Consider the following 24,897-nt stretch of genomic DNA (forward strand, 5'->3'; position numbering starts at 1 on the left):
CCTTTTCATGTGGGCGTCTAGGCAACCTGACAACCACTTGTAGATGTAACCGCCGCGGCGATGTTGCTAGTTCGATAGTTGTTCCCAACAGGCTAATCATTGTGCCTGCCATGCCCGAGGTTGAGAAAGAATGAAAGACAGAATGAGAAAAGGAAAGGAGAGGAGAGGAGAGGATAGCAAGGTTCAAAACGAGAGAATCATTTTTACAGGTGGTATCACTTTATAAAAAACAAACACAAAAGGGCCCAAGAGACAGCAACGCTTGTTCGTCTAATCCATGCATGCAGTGATGGTAATAAAAGTCAAGTCCCAAGGCTTTCAAATTTACACCTGTTGGTGAGCCTTTTCGTTGGAAATGTGATCCGCCTCGGACGAATCGGTGCGAGCCACATTGTGGTGGTGTACACCTGCGAGCACGGGGTCGTATTCCGGGGTGCCGGGGACTTCGCCTGCGAGTTGCTCGAGCGTCTTGCGCTTGGTTTCGGGGATCAAGAGAGTGGTGAAGATGCCCAACAGCATGAACAAGGCAAAGATTTGCAGGACGTGGTTCAACCAGGGGCTGGCGTTGGTCTTGGTCGCACCGCGAGTGCGGAGAGGAGCGAGAGCGGCCTGTGCGATGATGGAACCGACTTTGCCAGATGCGGCGGAGATACCGTGGCATGTCGAACGGTAACGAGTGGGGAAGCACTCGCCGGGCACGATAAAGGTGGTTGAGTTGGGGCCGAAGTTGAAGAAGAATTGTGCGAGCACGTAGCAAGCCAATAGACCGCCCGTGCCAATGACGTGGTATCCGAATCCCATGATGCAGAAGAGGATGGTGAGGATGATGAAACCCATGAGCTGAATGGGCTTGCGACCGACCGTGTCCACGAGGGCGACAGTGACCCAGTAGCCCGGAATCGCACCAGCGCAGACCAAAATGATGTTTCCAACAGCAATGTCATAGAGGAAATCGTAGGCATTCTTCTTTCCCGCGTAACCAATGGCCTGAAGGATCGTGGAGTTGTTGAGGCCCACACCGTAGAAGGCGACATCGAGGAGGAACCAGGAACCTGCCGTTCCAAGAAGGACTTTGCCGTACTTCCACTGACCGATGTGAGAAAAGAAGTCGGTCCAAGATGCCTTGGGGGTCTCGAGCTGAGGAGCAGCCTCGCGCATGGCGGTCACGCGGGTCACTTCATCAGGAACACCTTCAGCAGTGCCCGCAAGGTAGGCCTTGACGTCAGAACCACCCTTGACGATATCGCGAGAGACGTCAAAGGTGTATCGAGGAGTCTCAGGGATGGTCAGACGGAAGTAGAGAGCAATGCAGCCTGGCACTGCACCCATTCCAATGATGATACGCCACATCTTGTCGACAGCAACGTTGCAGACTCCATCGCAAGCGGCTTGGGCACTGATGCTAGAGGTAGCCACTGCGCTCTGCAGAGAGCCCTTGAAGCCCACAGTGACGACGAGGGCGACAATACCAGCAGCGAATTGACCGAAACCCTGGTTGGCGAACACAGCACCCATCATCGCGCCTCTCCACTTGGTCGTAGCGAATTCGGATGTGATGATGGCGGACAGTGGGTAGTCACCACCAATTCCGATACCCATGAGTACGCGCCAGAAGATGAGAACACCAATGATGTGGACGGCAGGAGACTGTGCGGAGAGTGCCTGGGCGAGAGTGGCGAAAATGATGATGATCAGTTCCAGTCCATACATCTTCTTTCGTCCCACAATATCTGCGAGGAAACCAAATCCGAGTTGACCAACGACAGTACCTCCAGACGTGGCGACCTTGATCGCTGTGTGACACGTTAGCAGGGATTCTCTGGCTAAACTCATTGCTTTCTCAAGTCGTATTTCTTCTCACTTACCGGTATCAGAGGAGACCGGGAGCTTTCCCTGGGCTGAGACGGGGCCGGTCTGGTAGTAGACCATACCCAGCATAGTGGCCACGATACCAATGGCGAAGATATCGTAGGCATCGGTGAAGAAGCCAATACCGGCAACAACGACAGCGCGGACATGGTACCAACCTGCGCGTGAGGGTCAGTTCTGTATTCTCATGGTCGCGAATCGCCAGCGCCTTATTGCCCTGCCCTCCTTCCTCTTCCCCACTATCATCCTCAACTGCCTTACCGAATGGAGCCTTGTCGACCTCTGCGAGAGCGAGACGTCTTCGCTCGTTGGGATCGCTCACATGGGCGTAATCATTGTGGAAGTTGTGAAACGCCGCATTACCGCCAGCCGTTCGTGCAGCCATGGCGGTGGGCGTGCGTGAGAGCGTAGAGCCGAGGAGTGAGGTGTCTTGTCGTGCTTGTCGTGTCTTGTCTGGTGGAGAGCCAAGGAAAGAGTGTCTTGGTAGGAGGCTTGGATGGAAGGTCGGCGGCGAGCTTCGCGTTTATCAAGGCCAGCCAAGACAGGCCGGAGACAAAAGGTGCAGCGCGCGAGATGTGGCTTGCAGAGACGGTTGAATGACAACGAGCGAGTGTTGAAGGAGTTGCAGGCGGCGAAGGGCTTCTGGACGCCAACGATGGAAGTGCTAATGCGCGGATGGGTGCAGGGAAGAGCTTGCAAGGTTTGAACCCGTCGCGCCACCACTGGCTCCTACGGTGCGACCAAAGAAAGACACGATTTCACAAGCCGGCGAATGAGGGGGCAGTATGCCTGCTCGTGCTGGGGTGGAATAGTATTACTGCTGTGTATTATAGAATTGGCTCTCACATGCCAAATGTGACTGCTCACCCCCTCTGGGGTTTCCTGCCGCTTCACTTCCGCTTCGAGCGCGGCACGATGGACGAGGCAATGTACGAAAGCCAGCATCGATCTCACCCTCTGCATCCGTTCCCGCCAGCGATCATGATGCTCTCTCTCTCTTCCTCCCTGCGTTGCCGCCAATGAAAGCAATAGGAAGAGCCCACGCTGGTGTCGGTACCGCACAGCAGTGGCACCCTATCGTTGATGTGCGCACTACTGCAGATGGGGCCTGACCCGAGATGCTACGAGCCTGCGATCTTGTTGCCGTGATCCTCTGTTCGAGTAGCTCCTGGTGTACACTGCAGTACAGTAGTACTAACGTCCCTTAACCTTGCTACCGCCGAAACCCAACATGTCAGCTTGGGGGAGCAAGGCACCCTGGACATGGAGAGGCCGGAGCACGCGAGCCAGCAGCCAGGGCTGTCTCCTGTTGCAGCGTATCATCGTCGGATAAAGATATGATCAAAAACGGCCATGGCGATTACGCCAAGCAGGAGTCGTGCCGTTTTTCGCGAGTACGCATGCTATTGCTGGTTGTGTTGGTGTTTCTCCATTCACCGTAGTACTTTAATCATGATGATAGACAGCCCACACGCGACAATCACAGTCTGGGATCTGGAAAAGCTTTCACGCAGCAGCAGACAGACAGACAGACAGGACATTGACAATGGATTTGCAATTCACTCTTGTTCTGGCCTCGTACGAGCTGTCCACAACACGACGCTACGCTGTTGCTGGGCATTCCTCCTGGACGGCTCTCTGTCCGCTGTATGCAGACCGGCGGGTACCAACAAGCTACAGGCAGACTTGCCACGAGGCCAGCGCAAGGCACACAGGCCAGTCGCAGAAGCGAGACGGCGCAGCGAGCGAGTTTTGCCAGCTGTGGCTGTTTGTGGAATGGCCGTGGGGGGAAGCACGAGGTGAGAGGTGAAGTGAGGTTGATGGACGAGCCGATTAAACAGCGAATCAGAAAGCTCTTCCCACCACTTCTGCGAGAACGTGCCCAAAGCAGAGGCTCTCCACGAAACTTGCTCCAGATGGCAGGAACCGAGGTGCGTCGCTAGTTCTCGCTAGCGGCAGATGATTCTTGTGTGAATGAACGATTAAGAACCACTAGAACGAGAACTACTCTGGCTCTTGAGAACTCTTCTGCCTTGTTCTCGTTCATTATTCACTCACTCACCCACCCACCCGTTCTTTGCCGTATGCTTGTCGCCTCGTGCGCAGAGCTTCTAGAGCTTCTTTTTCTCGGCAGCGGGAAAACTCTACCCACACACATATATCAATTTATCATATGTGCTGTTTGTTGTTCAGCCACAAACCCGCCCCCCACACACACAACGACGCTATTGCTAATGTAGGCAGTGTGACCGACCCAGCGGAGAGAGGCCTGAGACGGTGCCACGGGACGGAGTAATACAAGGATCCGTTCTCAGGCGATCCGCATGCTACAGCAGTGTCAACAGGTACGGTATGTAGCCATTTCTCCATTGGTCATGAGTCAGTGACATGTACTGCATCTTGCGAATAGATCAACAACTGCAGTGCTAGTATTGGCCTTCGTCTCTAGTCGGCCGGAGTTCGAAAGAGTATTGCTGCTACCACTATCCCGTTCCCTTTATCCCTCTGTGCTATTAGTAACGCTACTCTTATCTATTACAGACAACTTGTGCCAGATCGCTCGCTAATTGTATCATGACATCGTAAGATATGCTTCCTTCCTTCGCTTCCTCCTTCGCAAGTCTTGCCTACATGTATACAAGCTCTCGTACACGCACATCGCAAACCACTCAAGACAGATGCAATTCTTCTTCACATCCAAGCCTCTTCATCTACCGTCTCAGGTCTTCGTATTCGAGGCGGAAATTCACAACTCTTCCCGCTTCGCAACGTGATACTGAGAGCAGTAGTGCTAGGAGGGCGACAGCTACCGCAAGGCTTGCGAGGATCATGGACAGACACCTAGAAAGCACCTCTGATCTTTGCATACAGTTCCGTGTCCAAGAACGCATAGTGGGGGTCAAATATACAGAAAGGAGCACGTAACAATGTGTCGGCTGTAGGTCGCTCGCCTGGGTCACTGTAGCGAACACAACATTAGCGACTAAATTACTCTCAACGCACGAGAAGATACTCACATCGTAAAACAATCGTACATGAACGACAAGGCAGCGGGTCCAACCACGGTCGACACATCGTCTGGGATCGGTGGAGCCTGGTTCAGGCTTCCGAGCTTGTAAATTGCTCCAATGGCTTCTTCTTTGCTCCACGGACGTCGTCCCGCAAACATTTCCAGCACCACACATCCAAGCGACCATATGTCAACTTTGGCGCTGTAGCCTTGACTAGAAATGGTGTCCATGCTTGTATTGCTTCCACCTGTCACATTGAGCGCCTGGGACTGTGCTCGAATGACTTCAGGTGCCATCCAGAACACGCTTCCCTGCATGGAATTGGTGATATCATTGTTGTAAGGGTTCGCGCTTCTTTTGCTGATGCCAAAGTCGGAGATTTTACAGGTTCCATCGAGATCGAGAAGAATGTTGTCCGCCTTCAGATCTCGGTGGAGAATGCCTTCGGAATGTAAATACGCAAGTCCGCAAAGTGTTTGTCGTGTGAGGGAAGAGACGACCGGCTCTTCAAACTTGCCGTGTTTTCGTAGACAAGAACCAACAGAACCACCAGAGATATACTCCAGAAAGATGGAGATCGAGTACTCTTTCCGTTCGCATCCTAGATATTGAACAATATTGACATGGTCGAGATGCTGCATGGTATCGATTTCCTGATCAAGAGCCTTTACCATTTCCCTCACCTTCTGGGGATCGGCATTTTGAGACTTCGGGTTAACCTCGACTTGTTTGACAGCCAGCAGTTCTCCAGTTGTTGTGTTCATACCAAGATAAACTCTGCCAAAAGTACCCTTGCCTATGAGTTGACCACGCATCCACTTGAACGTTGGTTGTCGTTCAGGCTTGGAAACTCCAATATGGTCTTGTGGGATGGTTTCGAGGTTGTTGATGAGCCGACTTCCTCGAGCAGGCTTGACTTGTTCAATCTTGGCGCCGAACATCTTGGTGGACTTGCGGCGCACGATGCTGCTACTCACATCGTTACGTAAGGTACTGACTCTATTCTGTATGGGCTGCTGGAAGGTGAGGTTGGAAACACTGGGATGCCGACTGGAGGCAATAGAGGACACGGAGGGACGATGCGACAAACTGCCATGGGCATAGTTGTTCTTGACCACATCACGAATGCTCTTAGATCGACCAAGCCCGATAGCAGATTTGCGTATGCTGCGGTGAGCGACGGAGCTGATATTGCTCTTGAGGGTTGACTCGTCACTGCCGAGAGTGTCATCTGGGTCATCGATATTGGATACGTTCGACAAGGGCGTGACACTTCGAGAACCGCTCACTTCAGAGGAAGGACGCTCTGGTTGTAGTGCGGCAGGCTTCTCTTCTGGTACCATGTCATCTTCTTCGGCAGCTTCGCCGTCTTCTCCCATGGGTTGATCGAGATCGACGTTCGGGAAGAAGTTGTCTAGTTGCTCAGCGATGTCTTCCACAGGTGGACGATTGGCCCAGTTGTTGCTGTCAAAAGCTATGCTACCACGCCGACTGTCGAACTGCACAGAATCCGAGGGCGAATCCGCAGACCAGGGCCCAGTGGTGGAGGCAGAGTAAGGATAATGGCTGTCGCCGCTGTCTGTACCTTCCCCAATCGGTCCATATTTTTCCAGGGCTGGAACCTTGGGCGACTCAAATTTGACAGTCGCCTTGGATGTCTGGATCTTAAGCGGAGGTCTACTCGGCGATCGTGCGGACGATACCTGAGGCATGCCCAATATCTCCCGAGCCTTCTTATCAGATGGAGCCCTAGTCGACATCTTCGTTGAAAGCCCTGCAGACATTGATACCTTCTCCTTCTGCTTAGCAAGGGGAATAGCGAAAAGACCATCATCGGAATCATCGTCAGAGTCTTCGTAGCCTACGTTCGGAGACGCGTGGAATTCGATTGTGTTCTCCGGCACATCGAAGCTGGGACCGCGCTTACTGACTACTCTGCTCAGCCCCGTCGCTGAGGCTGAGTGCTGCGAGTTCGGACTTAGTGGCGGACTGTGAGTACGCCCAGGTTCATCTCGTAATCTATCAATGGCAGGATTAGACGGCATGCGTAGTCGTGCCAACCCAGGTCTTTGGCTCGCTTTAAGGGTGTCTTCATCGTCCTCAGGTTCGACATAATCAGGCACTCGGAATGTTTGACCGCCTTTCGATACTGTGAAAGGACTGCGCGGAGAGCCTGAGCGGCCGTGGCGAGAGTTCTCACGACCAAATCCAGCCTTAGCTAACGATCCTTGGGACTGGCTGCCCTCGCCCGCAAGAAGATCTGGTGCTGTCAATGATTTTTGAAGGCCAGACGGCATCACAGGCGCATTGCCCGGAGGCGCGCTATGAGGTCCATTGCCCGGATGAGCAATAGCGCCTGCAGCTTTGCCAGCGCCCGCCAGCGCAGCACCAATACCTTCGGAGCCAGACTTCTTGCCATCTTCTTCAAGTATGGAGCCATTAGAGTTACGTTTCCACTCGTCGCGTCGATTCGGCCAGCTGGTGCGAGCGGTTGGACCGCCTTTCTTGGTCAAACTGTTTGCTTTGACCAGCGTCGCAGTCGGTTCGGGCACAGGTGGTGCTTTACGCACCGGCTGCAGGTCTGTTCGGCGCTCGAAATCATTCGAGCCTGAGCCAGAGGATACTGGTCGCGCATGATCGATTGGCGCTCTGGGCGTATCAAAATCAAACACCTGCTTGCCATTGATGTTTAACATATTGGATATTCTTCGAGCTTGGTACTCTTTACGCTTGCGCTCTGTATCCTCGCGATGCTGCTTTGCACGTTCTGCCAGTAGCTCGGCTTGCTTGTCTGCAGGCAGCATCTGGAAGTGACTGTTCAGGAAGTCTTCCTGGCGCTTAATCATGTTTTCACTGTCTTTCTTGGCGATTAAGCCGTTCCTCTTTCCGCTTGGTTCAGGACTCTCGGGCTGCTTGATTGCGGGTATTGGCAACGATGGATCTGATCGCCCATTTCCCTGCAAGCGGTCCAAGGTCTCTTCATCGAGAGGCTTGCCCGAGAACGAAGCTCCGGCGAAAGGCGATTGCGGCACTGCTCCAGGAGCAAGTCCGGAGCTGGCTGGCAGCGGCTCGAGACCAGTGTTTGGCCCACGCACATATAGCTTCAGGCTTCCGCCTGCATCGGCGACTCGAGCCCTGGCTGCAATGAGCATGTCGTCGCTGAGTTCCTCTTCATGTTCTTCCTTTCCCGGTGATGTCAGATGAACTGAGATATCATCGCTATCTGGAATGCCCAAATTGTAGCAGATCACCAGCCGCAATTGTGCAGCGTCATCGACGTCCGTGACATCTATGAGACGGTAGTTCCAGCCATCTGGTGTAACAAACACATACTTCTTGTCGTCTTTTCTGGTAACAGGTCTTCCTCGTGGCTGGGGTGCAAGGTTCTCCACAATATCCGGATTTATTTTACCAGTCCTGTCATTGAGTGACACTTCAGATGCGGACTTGAATTGGCCCGGCCCATACAGATTGGGACTTCGTGGTGCGTGTTCATCTTCTGGCGAAGGGTGCTCCGCGTCCTTGCCTTTCCGATCACGTCGAAACTTGGCCCAAATACCTGTTCGATGCTCGCGACCAGTGGCACTTTGCGGCGTATCTCGGCTGCTACCTCTGCCGCTATCAGACGGAGGTGGCCTGGAGCCTTCGTGGCCAGTTCTGGAGGCGTATTCCTCTGTGAAGCCATTACCAGACCTGGCACTATCAGAGGCTGCACCCATACTAGGTCCCCGGAAATGCCCAGTACCACTGGTGGTCCGCGCGTGGCCATTTGGATGCGGCCGGACATGGGCCAAGCCAGGACTCTGCTGTGGGCTAACTTGAAGACCTCCCCCGGTGGGTGAGTGATGTCGCTTCACATCGCCGATAGCACCCAGTGCATTTCTCGACTCCGCGCTGCGTTTCTGTTCAAAAGAGTCCAGCGTGAATGACCGATAACCTGCCGCACTTCCTTTGGTGATATTGGGCATCCTGGCGCCGGGCGAATCATCACCGCCAGCCGTCGAAGGTGTTGAGCCAAATGCATTAGCCTCGGTGCGTGACAGGTTGGGCGAGCTTTCCACATTACCATCGGTGCCCGCGCTGCCCGAGTTGTTGAAGTTGGACTGGGACTCTCTGCGATTTGCACGCAAAGGCAAGCTCGCTGTGCTCGTCGTCGCTGCAGTTTGGGGGGTTCCTGCTCCACCACTCCTAATGACTTCCCGTATCAATCTCCGCAACCTTTTGCCCTCGTCACGTTCTTTCCCCTGGTCCCACATGATCCCGTTCGAGGTGCACTCTCTTGCAACTTGTGGCAGTATTGTAGTAGTCATGAAGCCAATATTTCTCTGGCCACCACTTTTCCCAATGTCTAGGAACGATCCACCGTGAACGCCCAGATGCTGGAAGGCTGCCTGCCACTCCTTGGAGAAGTTGTGGGCTTCGAGCCAGATTTGAATGCGCTCAGCGGGCCATTGTTGGTCTGCAGGTGAAGCAGGAGGGAGGTCTCCCGACGACGAATGGTCCCGGTTTGTGCTCGTCAGGCCACTGCTGCTCTCGGTGTGCTGACTGAAGCTCGAATGCGAGAAGACAGTCCTCTGGTCGTGGGCGGGTGACACATGCTGCTCCGTCTCTTTTGCAGGCGCAATAAGTGCCTTTGCTTTGCCCGGCGTGGGGGTCGGAGGGGCAAAAGTGCTCTGTGGAGGAGCAGACGCGGTGGGCTGTGGAGGTTGTTGTTGGGTGTGGTGGGGAGTATACCACGACCTCTCGGCAGCGTCCTGCTGGCCAAATGAAGTGCTGTACGTTGGCTGGAACGAATTGTGAGCACTGAAATCCTCCGATCCACCCCGATAAAAGCTCTGGTTGTGCTGGTGCTGGTACGGAATGGGGCCCGGCCTCGACTGCTGATGTACGGGCATGGGTACGGGTGTCCTACTATCGTGTAAGGGAGGAATTCCCACACCTGGTCCGAAGCTCTCACCTCCGGGAATATACGTCGCAGAGGTCAAAGGCTGGTCCGGCGGCGGCATAGGCGGGAGCTGAAAGTACTCGGAGTATGCACTCGGGTCGTATGCTCGCGGCTCCCGGGGCTGAGTCTGCGCCGGCCCATAGCCAGAGCGCTGCTGCGACGAATAGCCATAGCCTGCTGGCGGAGGCGGCGGAGGATGAAATTGGCCGATGGGAGTGCGCAATTGCCCTGGTGGTGGTGGAGGCCAGCCCAGGGCCTGCTGTGAGGAGGCTTGGAAGGGCGGAGGCGGTGGGAGGAAGGCTCGCTGCTGGCCATCTGCAGCATGCCGCGACCCAGGCGGGGGCCATTGGCTCTGCTGCTGCTGCTGTTGCCCATGTCCACCGGGCGTGGACGGCTGCATTATGGAGTCAACATTCGAAGGAGCGCGACTCCGCGACGAGTAGACTAACGTCGCGCTGGGCGAGAAGGGCGCGGGCGCGGGCGCGGGGCGCAGGATTCGGAGAGAAAGATCGTTAGAAGGGGTGGAAGCGGACGCGGCGGCGGCGGCGGGGGCGGTGGTCGAGATGGAAGTGCTACCGCTGTTCGTCGTGGTCGTCGGCGTGGGCAGCGTCGATTCGCGATCGGGACTGCCAGCAGCGTCTGCCAGCAAGACGCCGTTCAAATATTGCTGGAGCGCGCGCGGTGACAGCAGTAGATTGTTCTGAATAGCCGGAGCCGCCTGCGCTAGTGGATGCATCGTCTGACACTAGCATCCTCCAGGCGCGACGACGATCCTCTGCTCTCTTCACTCTCTGAAGCCTACATCGACCTTTTGTGTAGGCGGAGTCACAGAAAGAGATGCGCCAGCAGAGATGCAGCACGACATGCCTCCCTCTCTCGCGCAGCACACGGCTGAGCCTGAGCAGATCACACTCCAGGTCTGCTCACTCCGGCCATCGCGGCCGGCGGTATCTTCCACCTATGAATCTCTGTTCCGAGCCCAGTCTCCCGCTCTCCCGCCGTCCCCCCTCTCCCCTTCTCCCCCGACCATCCAGGATGTCAGCTCCTATAGAATTATAGGGACAGTATATCGGCCACCCAAGCAGATTTCTGATTGACTGCCTACATATTTGCTATGATGTATCCCCCATCGCAGGAGGCTCCCCCATCCGGAGAGCAGGGAATTCGGAACCCCGGCAGTGGCAGGCTGGCAGCCAAAGCCAGTCCAGTGTTGCAGCTCGAAAGGCACAAGAACAACTTCACCCAAGAACAACTTCCCATTGCCCGACGGGCCCACGTATGTACTCAGGTTGCTAGGCTGAGTAATGTTCATGGTTTCGATCCATGGACCTGATGGTTTTTCTATTACGCTTTCACGGTTTGTCTTCGAATTTCCTCCTGCTCAACCTCTCGCGGATCCGGTTCGGCTGTTCCGCTGGCAATGATCGACTACTTGGGAAACATGATTGAGATTACACGCCGCCCAACAAGTCCCAAGGCTTGTAGATGGTTGTTCTTGGGCGCTCGTACCATCTGTCCCTGTCCAGGGGGGGGGGGGGGGGGGGGCAGGCTGCACTTGAGAAGACTTGGCACTCCTAGTCGGTTGCATGTATACACGGAATCCCAGCTTTCGCCGTTTCAGTCAACACCACTACCTTACTACCCATTCCTGTTGCAATCGTACAATGCTATCCAATTTGGCGTAAAGACGAGAATCGGATCTGGTGGCGAAAGCAGTGGCAGTGGTATTGAATTCGTTGCAGAGCAAGAAACCATAATTCTGTCTTTGCGGGTGCGGATGTCCTGCCGAAACATTCCCCCTTTTCCAACACAGTACTGTGCTGGCAAACACACATGTTCACTCCTGCAATCACAACCCAATGTAGGTATGAACGAATGGAGCAAGAGATAGACTTGACCCAATGACAAATTCGTTGAGACATGCACGGGACACTGCCGGTGTACAGTCAGACAAGAAGAGTCTCAATGCCATCTACTCGACATTTTATACATAAGTCAATCAAGTCGATCGCTCATCTATCCTAGTCAAAGCAACACCTTCTGTAATTACCATCACAGAACACGATGACGAGGACGATGACGAGGGCCGCAATGTTGTGATGTAGTAAGATGGAGATGTGTTGACAGAGGACCTTACTTCGCCACAGCCCAAGACTCACCCTTCCTCACAACATCCCCGCGGCTCTCCATATCTTCAAGCAACCACTTCACCTCATCGTCTCCATACGTAAATGTTGGTAGCACCATTTTCATAACACTCGTAATACCCATCATACCTCCAATCTCTTTGGCACCGCTGTTCCGCAACATCTGCTCGATGAAAGTCTGGAAAGTGCTGGCATTTGATTGCAGCATGGCCTGCTCAGACATGATTGCTCCGGCATCCTCTACATCCAGCTGCGAGGGCTCTGCGATGCTTGGGACGTCCATGTCCAAATGCTCGAGAACCGCATATCTGCCCGTCGATTTCTCGTAGAGTACTCTCTTGTTCATCCAATAGCTGATGCCGTTCTGAACATAATCTTCAGACATTTTCAACGCTTCCGCGAGCTGAGCTACCGACAAGCCCTCCTCATCGAATTCAAGAGGTGCTAAGTCGTCTTCACTGTCACGCTCCGTGGCAAACGCATCGATGATTGTAATTTTCCAGACTTCGACGTCCATCGCTTCGACCTCGCGATCTGCAAGATTAAGTACGATCGAAGTGGTGTCCAGCGCCGTTCTCCACTCCAACTTCCGCTGGGCGCTTCTTTGTGAGAATTCCCTCTCATACCTCTCTCTCTGCGCTGCGATCTGTTGTGGCACCTTGAATTCTCCTTCTCGCAGTTTAGGCCAGAAATATTCAGACAGTACTTTGATTTCAAAATCCATTTTGTCCTTGGCATCCTGCGCGTTCGTAGTCTCCCTGGTGCGCTCTGCAGGAAGTCGCGTGCGCTTCGGAAAATAGAGGTCATCGCGTTTGTGAGCGACCAGTTTCAGACTGGCTTGAAATTGCGCGCTGTCCACGCGTGTTTTGAACTGTTCGTACAGCGACATCAGAGTGATACCATGATCTGGGATGGCCCTTTGTAGCTCTTTTGGAGTTGGCGGCACCGATGAAGGAATCTCCACGTCGCTTGGATTGAGCCGCCTATTTAGGTTCGCAGATTCTTGCATGTCCTTCAGCATGACTTCTGCATGCTGAAGCAATCCTGAATCTAGGCGATCCTTCAGGAGTTCAATTGTACTGATCTCCATATAGTAGTGCCGATCCTCGGTTTTGAGTAAATGCTGGCCAAGCGCTATGGAGAATGCCTTGATGAAATCTTCGGGCTCGAACAATCCAATGATATAGGCCACTATATCATCTGCTTTGGTCGACTTGTAGTCGGGTCCAGCGTCAATAGGATCTGGTATCCACTGCATGTTACTCCAGTAGGCATCTGAATCGCCATCATGATCCGGGCGCTCCGGACGATGTTCCTGGTCAGGGTTGTGTATAGCCTCAGAAATAGCAATGCAGATCTTGTCACGATCAACAGAGGACCAAACTTTCTCATCCTGGGCCCTGAAGTCAGCCAAAAAGCTGGCCGCGATAATGGAGACCGTATCTTCTCGGCCTCGGAGATAGTTGCGGATGGGGATGGCCACTTTCTCCAGCAAGACTCCACGAGAATCAAGCAGCTGGAAAACATGGATAACATTGATATAAACAGAGAGGATCTCGATAGTGCTTGCGCCTGCGTGGAACAGGCGTTGGTGAATTTGATTCGAGAAGCTCGTGCAAACATGTGCCTTCTCAGTGGCCCCGTTCGCATGAAGATACTCCTTGATGTCAAGGACGGCACCTTTACTGGCTGGCCAAGTGCTGACATAATCGAACAAAGCGAGGGTTCGCAGACGACCAAAGCTAACGATTGCTGCAGATTCGAATTGCGCGCTCGGAAGTGTCAGGGACCAGTCACCGGACAGATCGCAGACTGCTGCATTCAGCTTCGGAACTAATTCTCCCTTGACCCAATCGAGTAACCGCGGAATCACTTTGCTCTGGCCGCTCCAATCGACTTGGAAGCAACGACGTTCGACGGCCGGGCCTTGAAGAAGGCGATGCACCGCGAGCGCAAGTGCTCTCTCCCCTAAACTTCCACCGAGACCAACTACAGCCAAGTTCTTGAGAAAGTCTTGGTCGAAGTCCACAAGACATTGACATTGATCATCATCGGTGCATTTTTCAGGATCGCTAGACGACATTATGCTGTGATTCATGGCCGCAAACAGGTAGCTGGCCATTGTTTTTTGTATCCGATGTCGTGGCAGTGAGTGTAAGACCAAAACATGGAAGTAGCGTCTAGCCTCGCCCACGAATGCGTCGAAGCTCTCGTACAATGGCACGGCTTGCAACTTGGCAACATCTCCACTTGATGCAGTCTCGCGCATGACCCCAAATTGCTTGTCGGTAAAGTATTGCTTGACTGCAACTACCAGTTCCTCCTCAGTGGTCTTCAGAGCCTCAGTCGCCTTGTCAAGCTCGATTGGATGTTTCCAGAATTGCAGCTTGGGAAGCACAAATTGGTGGAAGTGCTTAGAGATTTCGTGTTTATACCAATCCAGCAACTGCTTTCTACCTGCCGAGTAGGAAAGCAACTCGGCCATGGCATCGCTGACACGTGAGCCTGACAGGTCATAATGGGGGTCTCCCGGGCGTGCTCCACGAAGCGGCACCAAAGTCAAGTACGCGGTTGCGGTACTCCAGATGTTATTGAAAATCCTAGTTTCAGTGGCGGGATCGTCCGCAATACCAAAGCCGCCAAAAGCAACACCAGGAGATTCCAAAGTCCCGATATTTGGCGTGGCTTGTGGTGTTGCTGTGGTGTATTCTTTAGGCGGAAAGACCGAGTCAAAGATGGTGTTATGGTGGCTTCGTGCGCCAGATGGGACCCCGGCCGTAGCCATCTCGCATGGTCCAGTCGTGCGGTCGTTGAAGCTGAAGTGGTTCTTCTTGCGGGGGGTGTTGTTGATGTGGGGTGATGTGGTTGTTGTTGAAGTCTTGAAGAGGCGGAGCGGCAGGCGGACGCGATGTTTGAGTTTCGCTAGAGTCTCGGTTCAGACCCTGGTCGTCGCCAAAGCTCGTGACTGACGCGTGATGACGCTGAACGTGAAAGCTTGCCCAGTTCCATCGATTGTTTCCTGCAAAGCGCTGCGGTCGACGACACACACGCACGCTCTCTCGACTTACTACATACCTGTACCTGACCTTCACCTCACCTACCTCCACTCATACACACACACACACTCTCTCTCTCTCTCTCTCACACACACACACATACCTACCTACATCCATCACCCTCTCCAGCACCCAACATGTCGAAACGCAATGGCGTGGTCAACGAAGTCGAGCAGTCCACCAAGGAGGTAGCATCAGAACCGCCCAAGGACAAACAAGAGCGGCTCCTCAACGACCCCAACCCAGGCCACTTCAGTCTCGTGCGCGCCTACCATCTCGCCGATCTGATCACCCTCATGAACGGCTTCTGCGGAGTCATGTCTGTTCTTTCATCCCTCCGCTACTGCATCGGTCGTCCCGAAGACACGGGAAACGCCTGGGCTGCCTTGGCTCTCATGCCTCTAGGACTATTCTTCGATTTTTTCGACGGCAAAGTCGCGCGATGGAGGAAGAAGAGCAGTTTGATGGGCGCAGAGTTGGACTCTTTGGCGGATTTGGTACGCATATCACGTCTTCGACAATCCTGATGCTTCTCAATAGGACTAATGTGTGTTATGATGACGCAGATCTCCTTCGGCGTTGCCCCAGCAGCCTGCGCATTCTCGCTTGGAATCCGAACGCCGCTCGATCAGCTCCTTCTCACGCTCTTTGTCCTCGGTGGGCTCGCTCGTCTTGCACGGTTCAACGTGACAACCGGCAACGTGCCCAAAGACGCCACGGGAAAAGCAAAGTACTTTGAAGGACTACCCATCCCTACGAGCTTGACATTCAGCACCGGCCTCGTATCCTTCTGGCTCTACAAAGGTTGGGTACAAGAGAATATCCCTTACGGAACGATTGCAACGGGCACGATATTTGAGTTCCATCCCGTCGTGGGAATATGGCTGGCGCATGCTTGCTGTATGTTGAGCAAGACGCTGCATATCCCGAAGCCATAGAGGACACTACATGGGGCATGGAATCGTGGCCAGGAGAGGAAAAATGAGAGTCAGCATAGGAAAGGCGAGCAAGCAAGCGAGGCGCACGAACAGCAGATGTGGTTTTGAGTGGTGCTCTTTCAGTTGAAGATACCCAATATGCAATTCAACTTGTTTTCTGAACCGTTTCCCGAATTGATCAATACGCATTCATATTAAGAGAGCTGGAAGTCACGAGTCATCCTGGGATTCCATCGTTCTGCACATCGAATTTCGTTGCATGACGAGTGCTAATCGTGAGTAAGTAAATGGCATCTGCGTGTCCAACGACTCCGCCATGCCTCTGGTATTGTTACACTTTGGGTATTGACACCCTGACTGAGCTGACTGAGCTCTGTTTCATGTCGTATGCCCACCGAACGCTCAAACGCTAAACGCTACGACAAAATCGACCGCAGTGGAGAGTGGAGGGAGTCCATCCTTCCCAACCTCTCATCTCGATTTCACAGAGCCTCACGATCGGCCTTCTCTCGATTTGCAGCCAAGGCCAATTTCTTGCCGACTTCATAGCTCGAAATCATGATAGCGCAAGCCGGCGCGACCTTCAAAGTTCGTGCACTCCAGCCTTTGAACAGACCAGACCATCCTTCCGTACAATAGATGTGGTACAGAAACCTCGGCATCATCATCGTCTCTGGCCGCAAAGCTCGTTCTGTGGCGGGAATGCCAGAGTCCATCATAGTCTGCTGTCGCGTCTTACCAACATCGAATGGCGTCGTGGCGAAAGCCGCGATGGCTCCCGATCCAGCTCCAGCGATGAAGGAATCGTAAAGCAACTCAGTGTGGCTGAGGGTCTCGTTTTGTGGTTTTCCAGTGATTGAGCCCATATATGCTTGACGACGGCCTTCGTCCAATCTCTTTCTCCCCCATTCGTAGCCCCACCAGTAGAATGCCGAGAAGGGTACATCTCTCCAGAAGGTCAAAGTGATGCCTCTCCAGAGAGTGTGGACTCCCTGCTCCCGAACCATGTCTGATATCCCCCGCATTGTGACTCGCATCACACCCTTTCCACCTGTGTTCTCGTGTTGGGCTGCTTGCATTCGGGTGCGAAGCATTTCGATGGGGCTGACGCAGACGGCAGCTAAGATTCGAGCGAGCGATCCTCCGACGACTGGTGCGAGCTCGTCTCTTACTGTGCCGTTCAGTGGGCTATGCGGATTCCAGCGTAGCCAGTCGTAGCCCGCAAAGTAGATGACATTGGCAGGGATGCCCATCGCCAGTGTTGGACTGAGTCCTCGCCATAGTGTCCAGAAGCCTTCGTTTCTGGCAATCTTTCGCAGTCCATCGAAAGTCGAGTTGATTGTGCGGCGTTGGGTCTCGGCTGCTGCACAGTCAGATATGGCGGATTCTACTACTGGCGCTGATGCTGCTGCTGCTTCGTGCGCTGGAGCTGCAACACAGAACTGCGACTGATTTTGCACCCAGAAGACCTCGCGGCAACAGGCAGTGACACCGAGGTTGGGAGGCAATTGCAGGAAGGAGGGCAGTTTTGCGGTGGGAGACGGACTCTTCTGTGCTTGTAGCCGCACGCGGACCACGTCTAGAGGCGTGACTATCGAAGAAAATGGTTAGCTACGGGTCAGACAAACTCCATTCCACGATTCTGGTAGACACTCACCAACCAAGGAAGTCAGGACGGAGCCGACGACTGCAGACATTAGCTTCTGCGATAGCGACGTTTCTGGGTCTCCTGCCGTACGCATGGCCGATGAGGGCAGCAGTCCTTGCGTGTTGTCGTGGGTGGCAGCAGGGCCACCGTCTATTCTGTCGTGGCGCTGGCCTTGTGTATGCATCTTGGTCGCCATTACTGCGTCTCGCGTATCCGCCGTGATGGGTGATGTTGTATTCGTGTGTGGTGTGGTGTGAGATGGTGTTGTGTTGTCCTTGTACTATCTTTCCCTCTGCTCGAGAATCACGCCTCGACGCGCATGATCTGGGTGATGTCGCCGCCAGCCAGCACCGACGTTTCTCCTCTCAATCAGACTGATCTTCTCTCTTCCTCTCGCTCCAATTCCTTATCGCAAGCTCAGTGGGTCGAACGGTAAAGTAGTGATGTCTTTGTCCTCCCACACGAATCTCTCGCTGTCCGGCGCTCCCGTGATAATGCCGTCAGGGGTAGCGATGTGGTTCTGCAATCGACTGCAATCGACTGATTTGGGTGACGAAGCGATGATTCGATGACTTTTGCTTTCTTATTTCTCTCGAAGCTACGACGCCCGATCCGATGGCGGCGAATCTAAGCTTTGGCTAGCATTCTAGTTCTATCGATGGGGATAAGCGCGCATCCCACGGGTCTAGGGTGACCAGGGTCCGTCATTCATTCCCACGCGCTGAGGCTGAGCTTCACCTCGTCCTTTGTCACCACCTCACCCTCCACTCCCTGGCAAATCTCCCCCTCCAGTCTCCCTACCGTACCGTACCTGATTGTCGTTGTCACATATCACAATGGGCCAAGACGACAGAAGTCCTAGTACGAGCGCCGCACCGGAGACGGAGGCTGAGCTGGAGGCATTCCGACAGAAGTGGCGAGAAGAAGTCTCGGCGAGAAACAAGCAGGCATCGGCGGGACCTTCAGCATCACGCGCTGGCCCTGTCGATGCGAGCAAGTCAAGAGCCAAAGAGTCGGGGTCTTCTGCAGCACCGATAGAGTCTTTTTCAGCCCATCGCAATGAGCGATTTCATGAAGTTTTGGACCCGAAGGCCTATCACGATCTGCCAGACAAAGAAGAGCAGCTCAAGCTGGGAGCTGATGGACAGGAGCTCGACCGAAGTGTAGTCGAAGAACCTAGTTCAGCACTCGAGCACTACGAGCGTGCTGTAGAGAAAGAAAGCCAGGGTAATCTGAGCGAAAGCATGAGACATTACAGGAAAGCCTTTAAAGTGTGCCTTCCCCATCCTCACTCCTGCTTCCAGTTTCTTTCGATGGTATGCTGAGGTAAGTTGTAGCTTGATGATGGTGTTCACGAGGCCTACAAGCGGAAACACTTTCCGCCTTCCATGTTCCAGAAGCCCAAAGCACCGAATCCCAACCCTTCAAATGCTTCGGCAACAGTACCTCGGACCGACCATCACTCCCTGCATGGCAGATCCGGCGAAGGTCTTCCAGCGACACTCAAGCAGCTCGTGGAACAGTTCTCGGCTTTGCGCATCGAGCCGCCAGAACCAAAGTCAAGTCTATCGCCGCCTGAAAGATGCCCAATTGCGGACTTGCCAGAGGAACTTCTCACGCATATTCTTACTGACCTCGGAGTGGATCATGTCTCTGCTCTGGGACAGGTAGCACAAGTCTGCAAACGCTTGGCGTATCTCATTCTGACAGAAGACTCCATCTGGAAGCGCGTGGCAATGGACTCGCCCTATGGCTTTCCTGCAATGCACTATGACTTTGCCGTCGAGATTGATGGGTCGCCTATCGACACTAGCGACGCCATAGATGCCTACATTCGCCAAAGCTACAGCGCAGAACACGAAGAGGAAAAAGAGGTCGCTCTCCCTCCGACCTTGGAGGAACGTGCTAGAGCGTACTCAGCTCTCACCGACCAGCTCCTCGTATCCACCTACTCCAACTCCTGGCGTCAAATGTTCAAATTTCGACCCCGAATTCGGTTCAATGGCTGCTACATCTCCACCGTGAACTACACTCGTGCTGGAGCGAATGTTGGCAATACACTAACATGGGGAGCTCCAGTCCACGTAGTAACCTACTTTCGCTATCTCCGCTTTCTCCGTGACGGCTCCTGCATTTCTCTCCTCACAATTTCGGAACCGGCAGATGTTGTCCATCACTTGATACCAGAAAACATCCACAGCCACCACGGGAACGTGCAATACGTCCCTTCCGCAGTCATGAAAGACGCCCTTCGAGGCCGATGGCGCCTCTCCGGGCCTGCTTCCAGCACCGTCGACCCTGTAACTGGAGAGGATGAAGTCGAAGGTGACGTGTTGGTGGAAACAGAGGGTGCGGTGTCCAAGTATACCTACAAGATGTATCTAGGACTTGCACATGCGGGGAAAGCTGCGAGAAACAACAAATTGGCGTGGAAGGGCTTTTGGAGCTACAATAAATTGACTGACGATTGGGGGAAATTCGAGTTGAGGAATGATAAGGCGTTTTACTGGTCAAGAGTGAAGAGTTATGGGAATGGGTTGTGATGTGATTTCCCTGGCAGGCGCGCGCAGTGCAGTTTAGATGCGGGCAAAGAGGTATAGGTAGAATAGACGAAGGGCTACATCCGTCTTTCCACTAGGTACCTTTCTTCCAACACCATTGTTTGTTTTTGAGGAAAGTCTGTTCCTTTTCCTTTTCCTTTTCCTTTTTTTTCTTTTTTCTTTTCCTATTGGATCTGGCAGTCATCAACAACAAAAAGTTACAATATCATGATGTAGTAGCGACACGGCGACTTTTTTGCAATAGAAAGTACAGAGACTCGTACCCATATACCGCACATAGGTACATACGCGCGAAAGCGAAAGAAACTAAAAGTAGGTAAGATGGGACATGTAGATACCTAAGTAGGCGACGTCAATTGAAGCTTTGCGAATGAAGCTCATCACCAAGGTATATGTACCTACCTTACCGGACATTAATCACTACAGGTATCACCAGGTGCATGTGAGTATCCCACCTACATGTACCTAAGGTACCTTCTGTGCAAGGCCAAATTTTGCTTGACATCATACAGATCGTGCTAGGTAACAGACTCGTTGATTGATGTCGTCTTCGATATCTGCAGAGATGGATGTGAATGTGCTATGAATCGCTGGAATGGGATGTTACATCATGCAACACCATGCTTGCATGATATCTACTTCTACCCCTCTTTCTCTCTCCCTTCCTCTTCGCGGCAACGCTCGATGCAGGAAATAAGGAGTCGGTGCTCGTATTAGCCAAGCAGCAGAGGTCCGCGGTGTGATGCCAGCGTGGACGTAACGAGCTCCGCCATCTTACAGCACTTTTTCGTGCAAAGGACCACCGCCAATCATGTAAATACGCCAGGGAGCTGAAGCTGAGCTCGGGTAATGGGTCTGTCCATTCATTCATGACCGCACACTAACCGAAGAAGGCCCTGACAGTCCGCTGTGTCTCTGGCGGCAGAGCACCAAGTAATTGATTGGCATCGAGGCCAGCTGTTGCGATCAGTTTCCGCCCGGCACCCACTATGCGTTGGGCCATTTGACCTTGGAGCGTCTCGGCTTCCAGGGCTTGAGCGATGAAAGTGAAACATTGTGCTGCTTTATGCATGACTGCTGGGTTTTGGCTATCAATTAAGAGTCAGTAGAGGAGCAGACCTATAGGCGATGTGTAGCACTTACTCGTCGATCAGTTGCGCGAGGAAGCTGTACGCATAAGGAGCAGCTTCTTCATCGTTAATCACTGGCAGCGTATCGACCCAGTGCGCGACGACTTCAGCTGCATTCTGTACCTTCTTGCTGTTGAAATGAAGAACCTTGGCGATAGACGCGCAAGCATTCTCAGTCGCAAAAGCATCGTCATCACTCCTGGCGTTGGGTCGTTGAGTTACTTGAAAGAGAACAGGCAGGCTACCAGCTGCAAATTCAGACCACTGCTCGCCACCCTTGTGCGCAGCAACGCCAACGCCATAGCAGGCGGCTTGTCGATTTGCAGCAGCGTCATCACGCATACCATCCACGAGTGGTGGTGCAATGTGTGAGTAGTAATGCCACGATGCCGGTCCGCAAAACTCGAGCACATCGTCGAGAATACAAAGAGCCCACTGTCGCTGTGTTGGATCCGGGTTGGTGACAAACAGGTCGTAGTAGGCCAACAGCCGTTCCCAGTGGGGTAAGAAAGACTGTCCTTGATGCTTGAAGATTGTGTGGAAAGCCTTGTTCATGTCTGAAAGGAGGGTCTGGTCATCCTCGACAGCAAACTCGAACTCCTCCCCAGGCTCCTCGCCATCCTCGCGGTCCTTAGCCTCTTCCTCGCGTTCCCGGACACGAGATTGGTAATCCTTAAGCACTGTCTCGGCAGATGTGATGAACAGTCCCATTTGGTCGTTGGAAAGACAGTCCTTTCCTGAAACCTCAACCGCCTCATAAAAGCATTGGTACATCTCAGCGAGTGTCTCAATCGCCGGCTCAGTCTCGAGAACTTCCAGGACTTTCCCGATCGTACCCTTCCAGAGAGTGGCATACTCATTCGAGTTAATGCCGTATGCCACCTTGAATGAGTTAAGCAGTTGAGGAACAGCCTTGGCAGAAGCAACCCGCACTGGGTCGTGAAAGAAGAATGCTAGACCTGGGATAGCGACCTTCTCCATGATCTCAAGGACGTAAGGCGCAAAGCCAGCCTCAAGGTTCTGGGAGTAGACGGTAATAAGCTCAATGGCCATGAATTTGTCATCCAGTGTGCTTGTCTTGATGCCGATATACTTGCCCTTGAGAGGCACAAGTTCCCATCCTTCTTCCTGTTCAATTTGCTGCACATTCTCCTCGTCGTCCAAAAGCTGGATATCAGCTTTGGCTTGCGCCAACTTCATAAGCGGTGGCATGACTGTTTTCAGGTAGGGCACAAAGTCTTGGCCGAGCACCCTGCACATGCGACCCCAGCAGTGGAGGAGATAGCTCTCTTGCGGATCATCGTCATCAACAATGCCCTGTTGTACGGAGCCGAGAACATTGACCAGATTGATAGCATCCTGGCCCATGCGTTCTTTACCCACGGCAAGCGCAATGAGTGTAGCGCACTCCATGGCTTTCGCACGAAGCAGTCTCTTCTCGCGGTCGTTGGGCTCTTGAAGCGCACTGAAAAGCGCCGGCATAAGCTCTGGATACCATTTGCCGAAAGTGCTCTCCGCTGAGTCCGCGACAGTTGCAATAGTCGACAAGGCCTGCTCCTGCACAAACCGCTTAGGGCTCCTGAGCAGTTGCATAAGATTCGTAAGCAGTCTGTCCAAGTATGGCTCGAGAACTTCCTTTTCGGCCTCTTCACAAAAATTTACCAGCGCGGCAGCAGCGTGGGACTGCACCCTTGGCTCGGGCGCATTCAAGGTCTCAATGAGCGCAGGCAGAACAACGCTGTGATACTTGGTTTGCATCGTGCCCTTGAAATCGGTGCTCATCTGCCCAAGGGCATTGCAAGCAGCCCAACGGACACGCGGATGGTCATCTCGAAGGGTTGGCAATAGCAGTTGCAAGACCTGGTCCAGCTCGTTCTCCATTATTTCTGCACAACCCTCGCTGATAGCGGAGATGCACATCAAAGCGGCGTGCTTGTCCCTCCAGTTGCTCGACTGCAACATCCGTGGCAGCCAAGTGAAAGTTGGCGGAAGTAGATCCTTACCGCCGATCTTGTTAGCTAAACGATCCATGGTCTGCTCGCCTGCAACGTGGTTGGAGTCACTCTCATCGAAGTCCACGTCCTCTTGCGCATTCCACTCCTCGGCATCCTCATCGTCTTGACCGACATCTGTCATCATGGAGAGACATTGCGTGACCATGTCGTTGATGTAGTTCTTGTCCGACTTGCACATTTTCGGATTGTAATCGGCGAATGTTGCCATGAGCTCGAGCGCATTCTGCCTCGCTTGATCTTCCAGCTCTTTATCGGCGATCATCTCGATGGTGACATGTACAAGGGGACCAAAAACACCTTTGAATGCCTTTGAACACACCTCAGCCAGCTCAATGACGGCCATGAGTGCTTCCGTCAGACCATCCGAGTCGCGCGACTCTTTCAGGGGCACCAGTGTACCCAGGATATCGGGGATCAAGGTGTAATACTTCGGTTGTGCCTTTTTGCTCAAGGACTGGAAGAAGGCAGAGAAGGCCTTCATTGTTGCAATCCTCACTTTCATGTCCTCATCTTTGATACCCTTCTGGAACACTTGGATGATCACATCCTCGTGCTGCTTCTCGATGATGCCCGGCGTGGCCTCGAAGATCCTGAACGCGCTCTCTCGTACATCTGCATCAGTGCTCTGGCTCGCCTGGTATAGCGCACCGAGCAGATCCGGCCATGTGTCTCTTCCACCATCGATACCTGGGACTTGCTCGTCGGTATATTGTCTCGCGATTTCTGCGACTGCGTCGGCAATCTTGTGTCGTACGGTTTTGTTTGGCTCGGCGGCATAGCTCTGCAGCAGTTTCGTTCGGACGTCCACTTTCGAGTTCGCGCCCAGCTGCAGGAAGATTTCCTTGTTATCGCCCGAAAGGGCGTCTTTCGTGGTTCGAGTCGCGATCCTTCGAAAGATGACAGCGGAAAAACTTCTCGTCTGAGGGGATGTGTATCAGTCAGTCTGAACACACTTGAGTGTCATCGGCGACACGTCGTGTACGGTGTGTAGCAGAGGGAGTGCAAGATCGGGAGGCAGGCAACTCACACCGTCGTCGTTCGCGCCTTGCATCTGCTCAGCCAAGCCAGTCAGCAGCAGGTCGGGACGCTGCGAGACCCATTCGGCGTTGAGCTGCTCTTCAGCAGCAGTTCTGGCTGTGTTGTCGGTGCTTTGCAAGCCCTGCAGCAGCTGGGCCAGCGCCGTGTGCACTTCTGCAGGCAACACCGACATGTTGACGTCTCTTTCCGCTTGTCGAGGTTACTGTTTCGGCGTGTCCATATAAAACCTGGGCGGCGTCGTGTTTTTTGAGAGTGGTGCGGGCAGACGGGCGAAGGTTGCTCAATTCGCGTGCCAGGCGGTGCAAGAATGTGGGCAAGGTGGTGGTGGGTAAGGTAGGAGGTAGGTAAGGAAGCGAAGGGCAGAAGAATGTTTGTGATGATTTACAAAAAAAAGGCAGCAATTCGAGGCCAATAACCTTCTCACGATCCCGTCGGATTCGGAGGGACCCTCTTTCTTTGGGAGGGCTCGTGGCGGCTGTGGAGAGAAGAAGCGAGAGGGACGCACGAGCCACGAGCCTCGAAAGTGGCGGGCGGGGGCA

General features: G+C 53.5%; 7 protein-coding genes across 7 annotated transcripts; 2 read left to right on the plus strand and 5 right to left on the minus strand.

Moving 5' to 3' along the window:
- Positions 1 to 209: 209 nt before the first annotated feature.
- On the minus strand, positions 210 to 2,665 carry SEPMUDRAFT_151779 (phosphate permease). Its single transcript, XM_016907042.1, has 3 exons — positions 2,131 to 2,665; positions 1,866 to 2,027; positions 210 to 1,793 (listed from the first exon to the last, which is right to left on the minus strand). Exons 1-3 carry the CDS (start codon positions 2,252 to 2,254, stop codon positions 325 to 327), a joined length of 1,755 nt encoding a protein of 584 aa, XP_016756994.1. The 5' UTR covers positions 2,255 to 2,665; the 3' UTR covers positions 210 to 324.
- A 1,621-nt stretch (positions 2,666 to 4,286) lies between these two features.
- SEPMUDRAFT_73117 (Pkinase-domain-containing protein) lies at positions 4,287 to 10,472 on the minus strand. The gene is made up of 2 exons (XM_016910012.1): positions 4,887 to 10,472; positions 4,287 to 4,828 (listed from the first exon to the last, which is right to left on the minus strand). The coding sequence occupies exons 1-2, from the start codon at positions 10,223 to 10,225 to the stop codon at positions 4,711 to 4,713; spliced, it is 5,457 nt and encodes a 1,818-aa protein (XP_016756995.1). The 5' UTR covers positions 10,226 to 10,472; the 3' UTR covers positions 4,287 to 4,710.
- A 1,330-nt stretch (positions 10,473 to 11,802) lies between these two features.
- SEPMUDRAFT_151780 (uncharacterized protein) lies at positions 11,803 to 14,795 on the minus strand. Its single transcript, XM_016907043.1, has one exon. The coding sequence runs from the start codon at positions 14,755 to 14,757 to the stop codon at positions 11,959 to 11,961; it is 2,799 nt and encodes a 932-aa protein (XP_016756996.1). The 5' UTR covers positions 14,758 to 14,795; the 3' UTR covers positions 11,803 to 11,958.
- Positions 14,796 to 15,111: 316 nt separating this feature from the next.
- On the plus strand, positions 15,112 to 16,137 carry SEPMUDRAFT_151781 (CDP-diacylglycerol--serine O-phosphatidyltransferase). Its single transcript, XM_016907044.1, has 2 exons — positions 15,112 to 15,525; positions 15,595 to 16,137. Exons 1-2 carry the CDS (start codon positions 15,166 to 15,168, stop codon positions 15,964 to 15,966), a joined length of 732 nt encoding a protein of 243 aa, XP_016756997.1. The 5' UTR covers positions 15,112 to 15,165; the 3' UTR covers positions 15,967 to 16,137.
- A 1-nt stretch (position 16,138) lies between these two features.
- On the minus strand, positions 16,139 to 18,145 carry SEPMUDRAFT_128462 (mitochondrial carrier protein). The gene is made up of 2 exons (XM_016902215.1): positions 17,624 to 18,145; positions 16,139 to 17,557 (listed from the first exon to the last, which is right to left on the minus strand). The coding sequence occupies exons 1-2, from the start codon at positions 17,808 to 17,810 to the stop codon at positions 16,449 to 16,451; spliced, it is 1,296 nt and encodes a 431-aa protein (XP_016756998.1). The 5' UTR covers positions 17,811 to 18,145; the 3' UTR covers positions 16,139 to 16,448.
- Positions 18,146 to 18,387: 242 nt separating this feature from the next.
- Positions 18,388 to 20,242, plus strand: SEPMUDRAFT_151786 (uncharacterized protein). Its single transcript, XM_016907045.1, has 2 exons — positions 18,388 to 18,885; positions 18,952 to 20,242. Exons 1-2 carry the CDS (start codon positions 18,451 to 18,453, stop codon positions 20,155 to 20,157), a joined length of 1,641 nt encoding a protein of 546 aa, XP_016756999.1. The 5' UTR covers positions 18,388 to 18,450; the 3' UTR covers positions 20,158 to 20,242.
- Positions 20,243 to 20,697: 455 nt separating this feature from the next.
- SEPMUDRAFT_151787 (importin beta-3 subunit) lies at positions 20,698 to 24,684 on the minus strand. Its single transcript, XM_016907046.1, has 3 exons — positions 24,348 to 24,684; positions 21,319 to 24,239; positions 20,698 to 21,263 (listed from the first exon to the last, which is right to left on the minus strand). The coding sequence occupies exons 1-3, from the start codon at positions 24,528 to 24,530 to the stop codon at positions 21,056 to 21,058; spliced, it is 3,312 nt and encodes a 1,103-aa protein (XP_016757000.1). The 5' UTR covers positions 24,531 to 24,684; the 3' UTR covers positions 20,698 to 21,055.
- Between the last annotated feature and the right edge of the window lie 213 nt (positions 24,685 to 24,897).

This window comes from Sphaerulina musiva (assembly GCF_000320565.1).
Source record: "Sphaerulina musiva SO2202 unplaced genomic scaffold SEPMUscaffold_11, whole genome shotgun sequence".
Classification (NCBI taxonomy): Eukaryota; Fungi; Ascomycota; class Dothideomycetes; order Mycosphaerellales; family Mycosphaerellaceae; genus Sphaerulina; species Sphaerulina musiva.

Bases quoted from the DNA above. Each gene is read 5' to 3' on its own strand.
- SEPMUDRAFT_128462 (XM_016902215.1), bottom strand. From the start codon at position 17,810: ATGGCGACCAAGATGCATACACAAGGCCAGCGCCACGACAGAATAGAC. The intron at 17,558-17,623 runs GTGAGTGTCTAC...TTTCTTCGATAG, and splicing joins CGTCCTGACTTCCTTGGTTG to TCACGCCTCTAGACGTGGTC.
- SEPMUDRAFT_73117 (XM_016910012.1), bottom strand. From the start codon at position 10,225: ATGCAGCCGTCCACGCCCGGTGGACATGGGCAACAGCAGCAGCAGCAG. The intron at 4,829-4,886 runs GTGAGTATCTTC...TGTTCGCTACAG, and splicing joins ATGTACGATTGTTTTACGAT to TGACCCAGGCGAGCGACCTA.
- SEPMUDRAFT_151786 (XM_016907045.1), top strand. From the start codon at position 18,451: ATGGGCCAAGACGACAGAAGTCCTAGTACGAGCGCCGCACCGGAGACG. The intron at 18,886-18,951 runs GTGTGCCTTCCC...GGTAAGTTGTAG, and splicing joins ATTACAGGAAAGCCTTTAAA to CTTGATGATGGTGTTCACGA.
- SEPMUDRAFT_151787 (XM_016907046.1), bottom strand. From the start codon at position 24,530: ATGTCGGTGTTGCCTGCAGAAGTGCACACGGCGCTGGCCCAGCTGCTG. The intron at 24,240-24,347 runs GTGAGTTGCCTG...ACATCCCCTCAG, and splicing joins AAGGCGCGAACGACGACGGT to ACGAGAAGTTTTTCCGCTGT. The intron at 21,264-21,318 runs GTAAGTGCTACA...CTTAATTGATAG, and splicing joins CTCGCGCAACTGATCGACGA to CCAAAACCCAGCAGTCATGC.
- SEPMUDRAFT_151779 (XM_016907042.1), bottom strand. From the start codon at position 2,254: ATGGCTGCACGAACGGCTGGCGGTAATGCGGCGTTTCACAACTTCCAC. The intron at 2,028-2,130 runs GTAAGGCAGTTG...CCTCACGCGCAG, and splicing joins GGTCGACAAGGCTCCATTCG to GTTGGTACCATGTCCGCGCT. The intron at 1,794-1,865 runs GTAAGTGAGAAG...CGTGTCACACAG, and splicing joins CCCGGTCTCCTCTGATACCG to CGATCAAGGTCGCCACGTCT.
- SEPMUDRAFT_151780 (XM_016907043.1), bottom strand. From the start codon at position 14,757: ATGGCTACGGCCGGGGTCCCATCTGGCGCACGAAGCCACCATAACACC.
- SEPMUDRAFT_151781 (XM_016907044.1), top strand. From the start codon at position 15,166: ATGTCGAAACGCAATGGCGTGGTCAACGAAGTCGAGCAGTCCACCAAG. The intron at 15,526-15,594 runs GTACGCATATCA...ATGATGACGCAG, and splicing joins TGGACTCTTTGGCGGATTTG to ATCTCCTTCGGCGTTGCCCC.